At 36.4% G+C, this 16,939-nt stretch overlaps 1 protein-coding gene across 1 annotated transcript in view; it reads right to left on the bottom strand.

Moving 5' to 3' along the window:
• MMS22L (MMS22 like, DNA repair protein) overlaps window positions 1-16,939 on the bottom strand; it is an 88,509-nt gene that overhangs the window by 51,057 nt on the left and 20,513 nt on the right. The window contains exons 11-14 of the mRNA XM_058020560.1: window positions 14,385-14,447; window positions 8,958-9,077; window positions 8,315-8,535; window positions 5,378-5,887 (exon numbers count right to left, since the gene is read on the bottom strand). Of these exons, the coding sequence (XP_057876543.1) occupies window positions 5,378-5,887; window positions 8,315-8,535; window positions 8,958-9,077; window positions 14,385-14,447 (914 nt within the window). The remainder of the gene's footprint in view (window positions 1-5,377; window positions 5,888-8,314; window positions 8,536-8,957; window positions 9,078-14,384; window positions 14,448-16,939) is intronic.

Below are 16,939 nucleotides of genomic sequence, written 5' to 3'. Positions count from 1 at the left end.
GTACTAGACTTGAATTTCTTTAGCTTTGGGTGTGCACCAAGACTGACATTTTTGGGGTATCAACAAATAGAAGGTTTTTTGATAGCTTTTAATGTTTCAGTTCGTTCCAAAGTGATTCTAGAATAGAACAGTAGAACGGAATATTCAATTACAATACAATATTCTAATATAATACAAGGGATGTAAAATGACTGTCTAGTCCAGCTGCCTAAGTAATTCAGAGCTGATCAAGAGCTAAAGTAAATTATTAAGGGTATTGTCCAATTGCCTCCTAAACACCGACAGGCTTGGAGTAACAACCACTTATTTCGGTTTGTTCCAGTGCCTGACCATTCTCTCAATAAAGAAATGCCTCCTAATGTCCAGTCTAAACCCTCCCCTGGTGCAGCTTTGAATCACTGCCACATGTCCTGTCAGTGGAGCCCAGGAAGAAGAGCTCAGCACGTCCCACTCCACTTCCCCTTCTCAGGAATCTGTAGAGGGCAAGGGGGTCATGCCCCAGCCTTCTTTTCTCCAAACCAGACAAGCCCCAAAACCTCAGGCACTCCTCACAGGACATGCCTTCCAGCCTTGCTGCCCTCCTTCTAAGGCAGATGCTCTCTATTACATCCTAAACATCAATGTGAAATTAATGTTAATCAACTGTTCAACTTCCACGTGTCCACCTACTGATTCAAGAAAATGGGCACTGAGAAGGGGAGGTGAAAATTCTTGCAAACCTGAACCAGTGACAGACATATACAGGAACTTTCTATATGCAAAGTATTTAGGGACACATTTCCAGTGCATGCTGCTGTCCCATTTCATTTCTTTACACAGTAATACTCTCAGAGCAGAAGAGAAACAATCAAAACACACATTAGTTTTAGCTAGTCAGCTTTGAAGGTCAGAATACAAGGGACAAATTTGTAAAACATTATTTTTGTCTCCAATAAAAACCTGAAAAAACCCTCAAATCCCTTAAAGTAAGAAGAAAAGAAAATTCAGTGTTAATTACCAGAGCCACACCTTAAGGCAACAACTGCAGCTAAGAACACACAGTATTTGCTCAGAAGGTGGTAACAGATTATTTTTAAGGATTTAGACATAGGAAATCTCTCAAAATGCTGCTATTTTCTAAATCTGTGCTTGCTTCTCATGCATGAGAGCATTTAGAGACTAGATTTTCATCACACTCATTTAAACACCAGTTTTGTTAATGGAATACCTGAACTTCAAAAATAACCAGTAGAAATACTTTTAACAGATGGTTCAAGATAGCAAGGCATCCTTGCTCCTCAGGCATAGGATATTTGCTGCAAAGTGAAAAAGGAAGGATTTATGTACTTTTTTTCACACAGGTGAACAAAGTTCACAGCAACTTTTAGTGGTCATTCATTAAGAGTGGGAGATCTTAGAGCTAAACTAACATCTTCTGACTCTCAGTTCAGTGCCTTAGTCACAGAGTTGCCTTCTCTGCTTATCAGGACATCACAGCTGGCAGCTCTAAATATCCTCACAGGATGGGATGGGTAAGTGAAGACTCATGATCTTCCAAACTCCTCTGAATACAGTTTTCAGAAGCTTAACATCAGAAAAAAGATTTTACAAAGACTAACACTATAACCCCTGAGGGGGAAGAAAAGAAGGAGGGTGGACCTTTCTATTCTCCTCCTGAGCTTATCTACTGACTTACACAGTAACAGAGAGGGGGAGAGATGCTTCTGTTGGTCTCAAAAAAGCTTCCCACAGGCTGTTTTGATGGCAAGTATAACTCAAAAAAAAATTACAAATGACTGTACATTTCCATAGCAAAGATATACTGGATAATCCATTCCTATTGTGGCTTCTCTCACAACCTCAAGGCTAAACACACTCAGATAGAAACATTCAGTTCTCCTGTTACCCATGGCCCAATTATTAATGTAACTTTCTACTAGAGACAGTTTACCTGGGCAATATTGCTGTAAGAGCTTATAAAATTTATACATTGAAATTTTCAAAAATTAGCAAGAAAGTATCAATGGGCACAAATGCACAAAAATGGTTTTCAAAGTAAAATTACCACTTATTATGGTATTAGGTTAGTGATACTTCTCATTTCTCCTACAGGAATCTCAATTCTCCTACAGGAATCTCCCTGAAACTAGGCAAAGATGTTTGCAGCACAGCAGGATATCTACTCACATTTTATAGTCGGTAACTCTGTGCTAACACCCAAAAAAACCCAAATGCCAGGATGACAATAATAAGAGAAAGCTCATGTCAAAGCAATACCCCATTACAATACAAGACATTTTAGCATGTTTCAAACACTTCTTTTAAGTATAACATATTGCAGTGCCAGCACCTACAGCCAATTTCTCTGAGCCTTGTATCCATTTTTACAGCAAGTTCTGTCAAATCTATTTAATGCCTGTATTTTTATTAACCTAGGGCTTCTTTTTGTGCCATGAGGCACTGAGATGACAGATAGTTCTAGAGATCTGGAACAAATGAAAGCACACATGGGCAAACATCCTGCATTTACCTTTCAGTAAAAAAAAAAGAAAATAAAACCAAAACAAAACAATAAGGATTTTAAACCATTGTCTAAAAACAGGGGGGAAAAAGGCAAAAAATTAACGTCTGAGCTAGAAGCAGAATAAGTAAACATAGGAAGGAAACACTTCATGTTTTGTTTAGGGGAGTTTCTTAACTATTTACTGTTTATTTTATATGCTTTTTAAAAGGAGACTGTATTAAAACACAAATCTTACACTTCACAGTGAATCTTACTATGAAGATCAAATATTTGCAAGTGCCAGCAAGTAGCATTTGACTCCAATTACTCACTCACCATGAATCAAAAACTGATAAAATGAATTCTCCTGCCAAGACATAGTTCTATTTAAATATATGGATCACAAAATAATCAATGTGATAACAATCAATTAAAAAAAATTGGTTTAAGAAACCTTATTTAAAATAGTCTAAACATAGGTAAACAAAACAATCAAAAGCTACCTGTACTTTTCTAGAAGACAAGAAAAACACAAGAAAAAGCCGGAAAGGGTTATTTTAAAACACTGTGGTGTAAAAATAGTCAAGGTGGGGGTCTCTTTTCAGATGTCTTTTAAGAAAAAAACAAAGAAAGAAAACAAGTGCACTTTCAAATCCTTGTATGCCGAGTTTTAGCCCAGAGCAAGTTTTCACTGCTATGTTACAAACCCTTGAAAATAAAGGTTTATAATGGAAATGCTGACAGACCCTTAACCACAGCAGCGTGAATAGCTATAATTAAAGAAGAGCTTTTGGCTACACCTCACTCTGACAATGAAAGACTGGAATTTTTACAGTATCCTCAAATAAAAACAATTGGGAAACTTGGAATGAGATTCCAGCAATCCAACAAGATATGTTAAAGGGGACTGCTAAAACTATTTGACATTTAAAGCTTTAAATATTGAGGCACTTAGTTAACACAACCAAGTCAGTATTTTCATAATGCTACTTAATCAGCAATAAAGAATGCTCCTGTGAGCCATCATCTGAGGTTAACAGAAAGTAACATATGAAGTTATTATTTCCTAACAGCCTAGAGGGAGCTGCTTGTCTCTTTAATCAGTGATCTCACTTCCTTCCTACCTGTAAATTCCCTGTCATACAGTTATAAAATTATTGAGAGTACAGTGTACAGAAAAATTACATTTATGAAAGTATAAGTATATACATATTATGAAAGTATGTATTATATACTATCTTATACAAGCCTGGATTTTAAAAACAAGCATCTCATCTTTTTCTGAGTTTGAAAATAGACCAGGCCTAATCAGTCTGGTCAATTCAGTAACATTTTAGCATCTGGTTAGCACAAAGCCATCCATATCTTCTGAACCAAAAAAATGTTTTTAGTGCTGTTTTATTTGCATGAAAACAGGGGATTGACTGATTGACTTCAGTGAGTCTGTCAAAGCAGGAAAATCACTAACATTTTCCTGTTCCAAACAACCTGAAGATCAAAGTGTTTCATAAGTGTTAAGGAATTTAATTCCTCTGAAGATAGGATAAACAGGGTGGTAACAGTAACAAAATGTATAAATAAAGAAACTGAAATAACTGTTAAAAGCAAGGTTCTAAAAATCTCTCTCATACCAATTACTATTTGAGCATGTTGGTAATTCAAATATTTCAGCAGAACTACTTTTTGCAAAAGAAGGTACTAATACTGTCCTGTACCTTGTCTGTGATGACCTGAGAAGTCTAGATTGAACTTCCATGCCCTCTTCTCTGTGTTACAAGAGGGCCACATAAGCCCCAGTCCTGGAAAGCTTAAAAATAATGCCAAGTTATAAAAATAGGCAATTTTTTCACCACTCTGAAATTTCTCTCTATTTCATCTTTAAAAACAACACAACAAATGCTGTCTATTAGCTAATAGAGAAAATGTCAAAGTATTTTTGAAGTCTCCAATTTATTCCAGGAAATACATTCAGTTGAACTGAAATAATAAATAATAAATCAACTAAACTTAGTTTTGTGCTTCATCTTTTTTCAAAAGACTGCCTGAAAAACAGTTGTCTTTGGATCTATAAGCTATTGACAGCTGCAGTCAAACTACTAGACAATAACAAAGAACCTACTTAAAGAGAGATCTTGCATATGGGCCTCAGAATTCCTATTATGTACTCTTTCACAGCTCTTTACACATATTTCAGTCTTGCACATTTGAAGTAATGGCAGATCAATAGCTACCTCTTAATATCCTATAAAAAAAAAAAACAGTTTGGGCTTCAAACTGGAGGACTGCTTCTCAAAGGCATCAGTAGAGAAAAAATATGCTTATTGAAGGGCACTGTGGATGTTGAAGAATGAACTAGTACATCAAAGCAAAATTGCTTGAAAGTGGTAAAATATGATTTCCTTCTTTCCTATCGAACCCCAGACATGTATTCAAATCTCCATAACTGTAGAATTTGAATGCAACCTTGGTAAAAGAGAAAAAAAATAGAATGAAAAGTCTGAAAAACAGAACACATTCAATGAAGAAACAAAAACAAAAAAACAACACACTCCAATTAATGTAATTAGCAGAGACAATAATTTCCAATTTTCCTTTACCAAAGAAAAGATGATATTTTCTGAAATAGAAGCAACTGGGTGACTTTCTAAAGAGACACTAATTCATAACAAAACATCTGGATGTCAAACCTAATCTCCTGAAATAATAAGGAAACATTTCAAAGATTCTGTATGCACTGAAGTATTGGTGAATTTTGAAATTTAACATATCATTCATATCCCTTCAGAGATTTCTCTTTCCATTTATACAATTTTGGTAAAAAAATTAATAGGAACTACAGTATAACCCTAAAAACAAAATGTTAGTCTAAATCCACAACTTAACCAAATAACTTACCGCAGTCTGGCTAGAACAACCTGAAGAAAATTCAGCACCATGCTCAGCTCAGCTCCTCGACATGCAGGCAGCAGCATAGTAAAGCCATCATTTAGCAACTTCTCCTCAGAAAGGCTCAAGTAGCAGCTGGTCTCAAACACTTCCTGGACCCCATCAATGTAGGTTGATAGCAGAGTCCAGAGATTTTGTCTCTGTGTGTGGTCATTTTTGGTCACTAAAAACTCCTTTGCCTTCTCACGGAAAGCATTTGAGACTTTCTCGGCCAGGGCACTGATGTCCATATTCTTCTCAACATAAATTAAAAGAAAAGCAAAATGACCTCTCCAGATGAGAGCTCTCCTAGCTGTGGTGATGGAGGATGGAGTCAGGAAATCCAAAAGATCCAGCACCCGACTCACGATATCTTCTGTCTCCACAATAATTGCCAGCACGAGGAACAGGCTAAAGAAGTTCTGCAGCCCCACCTCTGTCAGCTCCTGCATTCTTTTCCGATGGAACTTGGAATAAATTCTACATTAGAAAAACAAAAAAAAAAAAAAAAAAAAAAAAACAAAAAAAAAACAAAAAACAAAAAACAGGAAAGAGAAAGTTTCTTAAAGTATGCAATTTTCTATCTTCTCGAGTGACTAAAATTGCACTTTCATGCTTTTAGTTTATGGTTACCCTCTTCCAGTAACCCTTAAATTTTAAATACTCTTTATTTCTTATTACTCTTACGATTACTGGAACAAACATGCTCTCAGTTTTTGCTTTTGTTTTAAAGAACACATTGTTTCCAATTGGAGGTGCAGCCAAGCCCTTGCCCCTTATCCAACCTCTAGTACCAAGCTGAGCACAATGTTACTACTCTACAATGTTACTACTACTACTCTCTCTGCGATGGATGTCCTCCCTTTATACCTTCAAATCAATCAAGTTTAGCCCATGAGGGCTCCTAGGAAAGGGAGCTGTCAAGTGGCATCTCTTTGCAGCAGCAAACCATCCCTGTACACCAACTTCTTTCCTGGAAACTTCATTTCCACCTGGAAATCAGCTACTGGTTTCTGCTATTACGTTATAGTGCTGCAGCTGCAGTGATCAAAGTCTCACCTACCAAACTATCACTGCAGTAAAAAGAAGACTTCTGTTGGAAAATCCCTTTTCTCCACAGTGCTTTGCCAAAGTCTATATCAACTTTTGCTGCTCACCTATGGTATGGACAGGCTTGAAAGAAAACAGAGAAACTGAGGCATTTGGAAGAGAAACCTCTCTCCAGGTAGGAAGATGTTATGAAACTTTATCTGCATTGCTGACAGGACAATGCTCAAGTCATAAACAGCTGATGGTGACAAGCATTGCAACTTTGAAACTTTAAAGTGGTTGCCAAAAAGGAAAAAGCTTACACAAAGAGATCTTTCCTGGGACCTTTGCTTGGATGTGGACTTTTATTTAAAAATCACCATTCCTACAACAGAGGAGTAAGATGATAATGGCATAACTTTTTGTGTTTAAAACTTTAGGTATATCCTTCACCTTTAATTTAAAATAAGTTCCACCTACAGTAGTTAAACATCCATAAATGCTGTTTTCCTATTCTGTCACCTAGAAAATAGTTGGAAGTGGTGTTGAGGTTATGAAATTTAGCCACCAAAAATTACAGCAAATCCAATTAATGTTGTTTAGTAGTAAATTACTACTGACAGGCATTTATGTTTTTCATGCATCAATTAATGCTTGGTTAGCTACTGAAAACAGAGTTCATCCCAAAATCATAGCTGTAGGCTGTTAAATTTTGCTACTTGTGTAATTGATTTTTTCAAGGTAGAAATGAAGAAAACTGGTTCAGCAGACTGATGCACTGTGCGTTGTATGTTATTACTCCCCCTCTTAAATTAGGCAAAGTAACAAGCTATAAGAGCACAAAAATGTAAGTACAATTTTATTTCAGTAAGAACTGAGCAGGCTAATTAAAATTTTAAAAAAAAGCAAGACATTGACACAGAATCCAGCAACATATTTGTTTCTACATAGTTGCAGTGATTCATAAAGCCAAACTTTAGTGACTAAACTTCTGAAGTGTACATAGACACTAGGCATATTGGTTTTTTCTGACAGCCAAGATAACTCTTCTTTTCTGGAAGAAGAACACCACAACTTTGTAAGGTGTGTATACACGTGGTTATTTTTTAATGTTCATTACTTGTGTACATGAAGATCTTACTAATGCTTAATAAAATTTTAATTAATTATATTAATACTTAACAAAATCTTTTAAAAGCCTAAACCAGAACTATTTTTGTTTTCTCTATCTAATGAAAAAAATATTTAACAAGTCTGTATTAATCATTACAATTGCTATCTCATTGCTATAAGAAAAATCTTACAGATTAGTACACATCTAAAACATCAAGGATTTCATTTAGAGCTTATATATTTTATGGTTTTTTATATCATGACTGACTGTACTTAATTAGTATGTTCCAAGATTAAGTGAAATATTAAAATCCTCACAAAAATATTATGAGAAATTTTGAAAACCACTGAAAAGAAAATATTTAACTGAAAATGCAGGTGTAGCAAGTGTCAGTCTGCATGTTCTTGAACAACACATGGCTTACATGGAGCTCAAACACAATTTCTGTGCTTTAATTACATTATCTGTCTGGCAACTGGGTTGTACCACTGCACTGGTTGCCAGTCTACCAAATTCCTGGCCAGTGGGACGAGGTAAATCATCCCACTCTATGGATGCCAAGGTGATTCTTGGACCCAGTTACAGCCTCAGCTGGCAACAGAAACTTCAGGGAACAACTGCTTCCTCAAATTATGAGTCACCCTGGATCCCTCACCCCCTTTATTTTGTCATGAGCAGAGTGCCCCCCACTTCACATGTGGCTGGAAGGGCCCCTAACCCCCCACACTTGTTACAAAATGAGACAAACTAAATAGCATCCATACCGTCCTTTAATTTGTTTCCAAGGATGCACACCATTGTTTTCTTCTCTCATAATCTGTGCCAAGATGCTGAGGAAAATGAAGTAACTGTTGCTAGAGTTGTACAGAGAAGGGACCTGCTGTTCACAGCAGCAGCGTTTCACCAACTCAAGCATTGACAAAGAAGTCTTACTAATATTTGCCAGATCCTTCAGACCAAGCCAAGGAACAGTAAAGCAGCTGTTCTAAAAGAACAGATGAAAACAGAAAATATTATAAATAACAATAAATGCCAATATTACAAAGGCAGTAAGATGCACTCCTTCACAGGAACAAAAGGATATATTCCTACCATGGCTAAAACAATAAAAATGCATTGTAATTGTGTGCAAAGTATTTTTACAAGACCTTAAACTGTGTAGTCCTGATGAAAAATAGGACTTAAAATATATTATCATATTCTATAATTTCATAATGTAATGGACCATAACAAATTTACACATGATTTCATTACACAAACATAGCAAATTTAAGGATACTGTCATTGATTAGGTAGTTTTACACAAGTATAGCAATCAAGCTCAGCTACAGGAAAATCAGAATTAATTGGCAAAAATCAAGGACTGACTACGTGCAATTCTACATTTTTATATATTCAGCTACTTACCAGATTCTTGCTGTAATAATCCCAGAGTATGGTGACAACAGATAGGTTCAAATCCCAGAAACTACACAAAGTCAAACAGCACTGAAGGTGCATTCGTAAGTGCTCCTCCAACACACCAGCCTTAAACAGGAGGTAAGAAATTAATGGTAGGATACATAAAACCAGTACTAACAGACTATAAGCAATCTCCTAATATAAAATATAATTTTAATTATATACTGTTGAGTAAATGCATCTTCTAATACAAACAACAAACTTGAAGATAAAAGCTGACAATTGCACCCTGCAAACCAGCCAATGCTGGTTCATCCCAGAATCATAGAATCACAGAATCGTTTAGGCTGGAAAAGACTTCTGAAAAGGTTCATAGGAAAGAAAATAGGAAATACCAAACAATTTGAACACAGTGAAGCCTTCAGGTAGTAATTGTGGGATAATGAAAGTGGAATTATTCTCATCCAGCTTTTGGTAACAACAAAACAGAACTTTTATGGGAGGTAGGATATTAAGAGCTCCATGCTCTGAACTGAAACCATGTGTTTAACCCAGCCTATTTTTGGCATCTACTTTAGGGTGATAATTCCCATAAGGGCTTTATTGTCTCCACTGCCTGCAAAAGTGGTTTAATGAATCAACTTGTGTGCAGTTGTCTGAAGAGTAGATTTTTACATGTGTGAGTCAGTCTAACACCTGTACCCCATGGCAGGGGTGTGGGAAAGTAGATGACCTTTAAGGTCCTTTCAAAACCAAACCATTACATGATTCTATGATTTACTCACAGTGCTACTTCTTATGACTTACTGTGTCTTTGAGTGGTTTTTTCCCTGTTTTCAATGCCACACAAATGAGTCTAACTCATGAACTTGTCTCTACCTGGCCATATATCCATGTGGAAAACTTGACTTGCTACACTTTATCACAACATTGCAAACAAGTATACAATCACCCACAAGAACTTCTAACCACGTCTGCCTTCTCTTCTCATGAACAATTAATGTAGGGCATATGGCTTCTAAAGTGGTACAATCCTTAAACAACTTGAAAATTGAAAAGACATTTTCAACTGTCACAGAAAATTATACATTCAAGACATTACATGTAAGATATAAAACCAATGAAATAGGAAAGTAACTTTCCAGTAAAGACTCATTAAAAATATCCAGAATAGTAATTCAAATGTAATAAATATGCCTAAAAATGAAAGGTGATACTCAAATATTTTTTAAATATATGATGTAACTATTAATTAAACAGACTTCCCAAAAAAACCTCAATCTTGCACGAAAAACAAGGGACAGAACAGCTGCTCTTTTTTTTAATGAATAAAAGCAAGAGTCTTGATGTAAAACAAAAAATCCTGCAGCTGAACAGACCTATTTCTCTAGAGGGATCTACCCAGTTACAAGGTTGCAAAAAAACCAACCAAACAAAAATGAAACAAAAAACCCAAAACACACACCATTCAAAAATTCACAGAAAAGGGAATGCTTAGTCTTGAAGTTGTATTTTGAATCTAGAGCTATGTTTAGGTTCTAATTCAACAAACAATGATTCCTTCAGTTAAATTAATTCAACAATAAACACAGCAGTTGAGCATCTTCAATTTGAACCATTATTTATCTGTCCAACTACAGTTTTAGAACAGTTTCCAAAACCATGATAGCACTGAAGGCTTTATCTCAAATTTAATATAAAAGAGTATCGAGACTTCAAATATCCCTGGGATTAATGGATTCTCTCATTGCTCTTTTGCTTAAAATGGTCTCTTGCACTGCTGGAAATACTATCAGAACTCTTGAGGTAGTCAGCTTTTAATTTATCACAGAAGGGAGGAACACCTGATACTATCAAAATGATAGTACTATCTAAACACAACATTTTTCTCTTATGACCTCCTACTGTAGTAACAAAATTGGTTTTCCTAGAAACCCAAGAAATACTTCTCTATCTCTCTTAAGGCAGAATTAAACAAAAAATACAGTGAAGGTATAACAAAATTGAGGCAGAAATGAAACAGCACAAAGCATTTGTTTTCTAAAATGAGAAGACTGCTATTAGTTCTTGCAAACTAAAAAGCTTTTGATTCTCACAATAAAACTTCATAAACACAAATTCCTCCTATACTGACAACCCATAAATCTAGTCAGTTTGATGTTTCCTAGTAGACAAATACAATTATGATAATATTACTACTATAACAATTTTCATTTTGCAGTACAAAAAGAATTGTAAACTAGCTTTTGTTCTTCTTTTGGAAGAGAATTCCAAATTACAGGAAAGGTAGGAAACACCTTGTACAACTAGTTTCCTACCTACACAAAAATGCCCTTTTTTTGTGATAGACCTGGGAGTTTTTTCACATGAGCAATTTTCTTCAGCTCTTATCTACTTGGAACTTTAAAAGAGAGCAATTTGTGGCTGAAGAACTCAGCTGTTGGTCAACTGTTTGAAGGTGAAAGGATATATCCAAGGCAGAAGCCCACTACACTTGCCCAGGTATCCATGACTGCTCCTATCTTCTCACAGGGTGCTTTTGGGTCCCATCACTACTGATCCCATAGGATGAACAGCACCTTCACATCTTTCCCTTGCTCAGCAGCAGGCTGACTGAATCTTAAAGCAGCTCCTGTTGGGAACAGGGCATTATTGGGGCACCCCTCAACCATCTTCACTTGGACACACAAAACAATCTTCTGGAGGTGCTCATCACACCCAAAATCCAGCGTATCCTGGATTACCATGCCTTAGGCTCTCTGCTGCCTGCATGTGGACCACCTAAACACAACAGAACTACTGAAACTACCAAAATGCTGCAGATTTAACACTGGTTAGGCATTTTTGTATCCCAATACTTAGCTGTCCTAAGGATGTTAAAGCTAACTCCAGCTCCTGCTGCTTCATGATGCTCTGGTACCCTCAGTGGCTGCAACAACACCTACTGTACCATCTTTTCACAGCATAGAATTTGAAGTTCGCATGAAGAGACTTTAACAGTCATTGTTAGGAGATTATCAATTTACCTTATAAATGTATGTTCTGCACCTTTTTCAGATGCTTTTGAACACACAAAACTACATATACTTCATTTCTTCTTCATTTCCCCCCCATTCAGTGTAAACTGCCATTCTTCTGACCATGCAGTTTACAAGCTATAGGGAAATTAAGGAGCAACAAGCACAAGATTATGAGGCTGATGAACACAGTACTAAATGTGGTTAGTCTTTAAGTTGCCATATACCTAAAAATGAAGTTTTTTAACTACCAACTCCTGCCCTCTCTAGCAAATGGATAATCAGCACTATTATTTCTTTTAATTTATGTTGCACAGCTACTGCTGTGCATCTTTAGTAGATAACAGGCTATATGCTGAAAAGGATGGCTCAGAGAGGATTAAGTAACAAAGTCATGCCAAGTGTTAATAGGCAGTATCATCAATTCTGTCCTGCTGTTCATTCAAAGAATACTATTATCAGTTTTGCTTTTTCCCACTTTTCAATGCTCCGTTTCACTACTGACTTCTTGATATCTCATTGTGCTTCTCATTACTACATTTTCTGGACTCAAAAATACTTAAGAGATGCAAAAGGAGAAGATAAAAGGTAGGAGTGGCCACTTGAAGCTGACAGATCAACAGAGGAGATGGACATATCTACTGGCAAAAGAATTCTCCTTCCTAGACACTGTCTGGAAGGCTGCTGTGCAGGGAGAGGGAGCAGGATGTGTGTTTTAATAAAGTACTCCATTCACTCGTGCATGCACATAGAGGAATTAATGTTCCCCAAGGAGCACTTCCCTTGGGCAGCTAACTCCATAATGCAAGAAAAAATAATGAACAAATAAAAAAAGGAAATAAACTAGATGGCTCCTTAGATGGTTGGTAATAGTTACAACCACGTCTTTGGCAAATGAGGGTTTGTTTTAATTCCAACAGTGGTTGCTGTTGGAAATTAAAACACATATTTGCTTCATATTACTGTCATGACTGACTCAAAATGCAAGTCTTCTGAACTTGGCCACTTAGCTGCCTTTCTAAACTATCTACAGTTCAATACTTCCTTTTTATTGAAAGCATCAAAAACTGCGTATTTTATGTATGTTCTGTTTCAAAGTAATCTTTATTCAAAACAATAAACACTCACAAGAAAAGGGGATTATTTTGAAGAAAAGAACATTAACTACAAATGTGTGTCTCAGGTTGCTGCCACACAGAAGATGCAAACAGGAAGGTGGCTAATAAGCCACTCAGTTTTTATGCATCTTATCTAAATCTCTCCAATTTCTCTCACAGAATGGTAAGCACATCCAATAAGTAATGTCATCACTTGGGGTTTTAATGTATATGCACAATTTGTATTTTGTCATATACCATAAAATCATTCAAAAAGACTTCATCTTTTACGCTGATAAAGTACAACTACATAGCCAAACATTAGGGTTTATGTTTAGAAATCTGAAAATTCATGCTATCATTTCAACTCTCCTAACAGCCACAATTATTTTCTTGTCAAAAAGTTGTAACAAGTATTGTTCTGCATTCCAGCTTTAAGTACAATTGTTGCTACTCCATGAGCAAGACAGTTATATAATTTTAAAAACTGAAAGAACTGATTCCCCTTCTGCTTTCAAAAATAGAACTTTGCAGGATTTTTCTTAATTTCATATACCAAATGAAAAAATAAACATGTGTATTCTTTTGTTAAACATACATAAATAAAGAAATTATTTTTACAGGCATTGCCGATACAACAATTGCAATTTGTGCCATGCAACTTCAGAACAAATTTACAGAGCTACAATGTAACTTATTTTTAAAACTTGATGAACAGCATATTTAAAAGCATATTAAAAGGAGGTCAATTCTGACCTCTGGGCCATGAAGCATTGCATTAACAGTTCTGCAGAAAGAAAAATGATAAGGTATGAAATGAGTGCTCAGAAACTAGAACCTTATCAGTAAGAGTTTGATTCAAGCCTGTAAGACAAATTGCTCAGCAAGGCAAGTCACCTTCCCGCTGTGATGAGGATATAGCTGAATTTTCAATGCAACTGACTATCTCCTTCATCATGTCTCCTCAACTTGATATCCTTACATTCAGTATCTGATTTACATTTTCTAAGCATCCAGTTCTTATTCTGAATACATCTTGTCTAAGAAGCCATATACTACCCTTCCAGGATAATTATCTTTTTTCTTTATCTGACAATTTAGCATGAAGCACAGCACTTTAAAGCAAGTGGAACTGCTAATAAGGAGGGAACTGTACACTATCATAGTTTAGCTATGTCAAGGTTGTTCATTTACCAGTGATAAAAACACTACAACTCCAAAAATACACTTGTTAGTTGGACTTTGTTTCATGCACTGTCTTTTCCTGAAAGCATCCCTGACATTTTCCTTGTTCATTATTCTTTTCTTTATACACTTACTTGAGCATCAGTGGATTTTTTAAGGAGCTCCTCCACAAATTTCCAATTGGATTCCTTCTGTTTCTGAAAAATAATTATCAACATGAAATAGCATTTGTATCCCTTACAGGAAACACTATGTAATAACACAAAAGTAAGCAGACAAAATATTTCCAGAAATATTTAATTTTATGACAGAATACAGTAGTCATCACCAAAAAGAGCATTTTCTGTTATAGGAAGGTAATTGATATCTGTCCTAAAAATTAGCCCTCAGAAAGCAAATAAAAATAAGAAGCATACAACTTGAACAACTTTAGGTGACTCATTTGCAATCCCAACCTTCACTTTTAATGGAGATGCAAAAGAATCAGGATTTATTAGCCCAAGCAGTATGCCTTACAGTTTCTTTCTTTAATGTTCTGTAAAAAGGAAGCTATAAGGAGTAAGAAGAAAGAAAAGGTATAATCTCACAGTTTCTTGCTTTTTTCTTTTCCATCTATTTATGCAAAGCAGGAAAGGGTACAAGCTTTGCAACTAAGGCCATTTTCTCAGGAAAAAAAAAAGGCAAGAAGGCCAATATACTCACATTTCTAGGAGATTCAACAATCATCTCTTACATACAGCTACATATACAGCCTCTACAGATAAGTAGATGTGTGAACATAGTACTTCCATCATTGTCCTGCCTAACTTGCTCCCTCCAGTACCACAGCTGTTTAGCCTTGTACATTATTTTGCAGATAGGTGTCCTTTAAACATCAGCTTAGAATTTAAAATAAAGAGCATTTTATGCTTTGGTAATTGAAATATAACTACTTTCCAGCAGCAACACCATTGTGCTCCATCCTCCTCTGCTACTGATAAACTGGTTAATGGTGTGGCTTAATGACAGTTTCACACAGAACTCCAGTAAGTATCAAAATAATTTAAAAAATTAATTATTTTTAAAAATGCACTAATACTCATCCAACACTATTTGACTACTTGGTCACCACAAGAAAAAGAGAATCCTGAAAACAGGCCATGATAGCAAGTCATAGCCCACAGACTATTTATGGAACAAATATGAATGAAAGGACAGATCTACAGAAAGTTACATTAAAGCTGTGATTTCCTGAGATTCAGGAATGTGACACGTATCAGTTAAGAAATTCCCACTGCTTCTTCCTCACCCTGAGCTCCTCTTTCTGCCCTCACAGCTATGGCATGCCACTGCTCGGTTGTTCTGGTACTTCTGTTTGTGGGACTCTGAGCCAGAACAGGGAATCAACAGAGAGCTTTAGGAGAGGAAGAAAGAATGAAAAAAGGAATAGGGCCTGACTTAGGTCACAGGAAATGGAGACCACAAATTGTGCCAGAACAGCAGAGGGCATGTCATGCCTAGGGTGGTGAACAGGATTTAAGCTGTTACTGATGCCAAAGGCTCTGTATCATGAAACCAGAGCTGGCATCGTGTCAGGAGGACATTGCACCAACAGACAGTCAAGGAGTAAAGGCAGCACTTCAATAACAGGTAAACCCAGGGTTAGGAACAATCAGCATTTCCAGACAAATCTTGCCATTATGTACATTCAATTTTTGACTGTGTTTTAGAGCCTGATGTTATGTGAATACCTACACATGGGCAACATCCTACTGCAGAGTCCCTGGAAAGCTAAGGAACTGCTAAAAGGCCAGTTTTGGCAGCAATACGTAGATATTAGAGTAAAATGTCTATGAGAGCACTGAATGTTTGAATCAGCCTGCTTAGAACATGTTTTTAGCAGTACCATAGACCAAGGACACATGTTTTATACAACAGGTGTTTACTGCCAAAGTTCCAGCTCGCCTGCAGTATGCAGATCACCTTACAAGATCTTGGAATAATCTAGCGCAAACTCCTGACACCAGCTGGGATTGATTACAAGAGTGCACCCAAGTTCAGTCCAAACTCAGGAAAGAAGGACACTAACCACCTGCTGCACTCTTTTTAGTTACAATTGTATCTATATTTTAACAGACTTGCTTCATTCAAATCCCAATAGATTTATATCCAAACATTATTCCCTACTGCACTGGCAATATGGCACAGCACCTGTTTACCATTGTTTCCAATCTGTCCCTGTCAAAACATACACAGAACCTACATCTTTGACTCCAAACCACGTGTCTTAAAACATCCTCCCTCCACCCCAAGAGAGTCCTAGAAATCAACAGAACCCAGAGAATTCACAGAGCATAGAAGTGCTGCTGAAACCAAAAACTTGAGCTGAGTTTGCAGGAAGAAACTTTTGCAAGGACTAAGAGCTGAGTGTCTGGAAAAGCTATATTAGGCTTCTTAGCTGGAAGTCCATGTTTGCATATCTTGCCACACAGTCATTTCAGATTATTCTATTCAAAGGCAAGAATTCTTAGCCCCAAGTAACTCTGCCTATATTACCTTAGCCTACAGGATATTAAAATTGACCCCTGCAATGTTCAGAAGTGGCAAATTTTCTCATCAGGTCCCATCTGAGTTTTAAATATACAAATTCTACTTTTCAGAAGAGTGAAGTGGGACCTGAACAGGGGAATATTGAAAGAGACACGTACTG

Source organism: Melospiza georgiana, chromosome 3 (assembly GCF_028018845.1).
Source record: "Melospiza georgiana isolate bMelGeo1 chromosome 3, bMelGeo1.pri, whole genome shotgun sequence".
Taxonomy (NCBI): Eukaryota; Metazoa; Chordata; class Aves; order Passeriformes; family Passerellidae; genus Melospiza; species Melospiza georgiana.
Note: the sequence above shows the minus strand (reverse complement) of the source record. Positions and strands in the feature narration are given on the sequence as shown.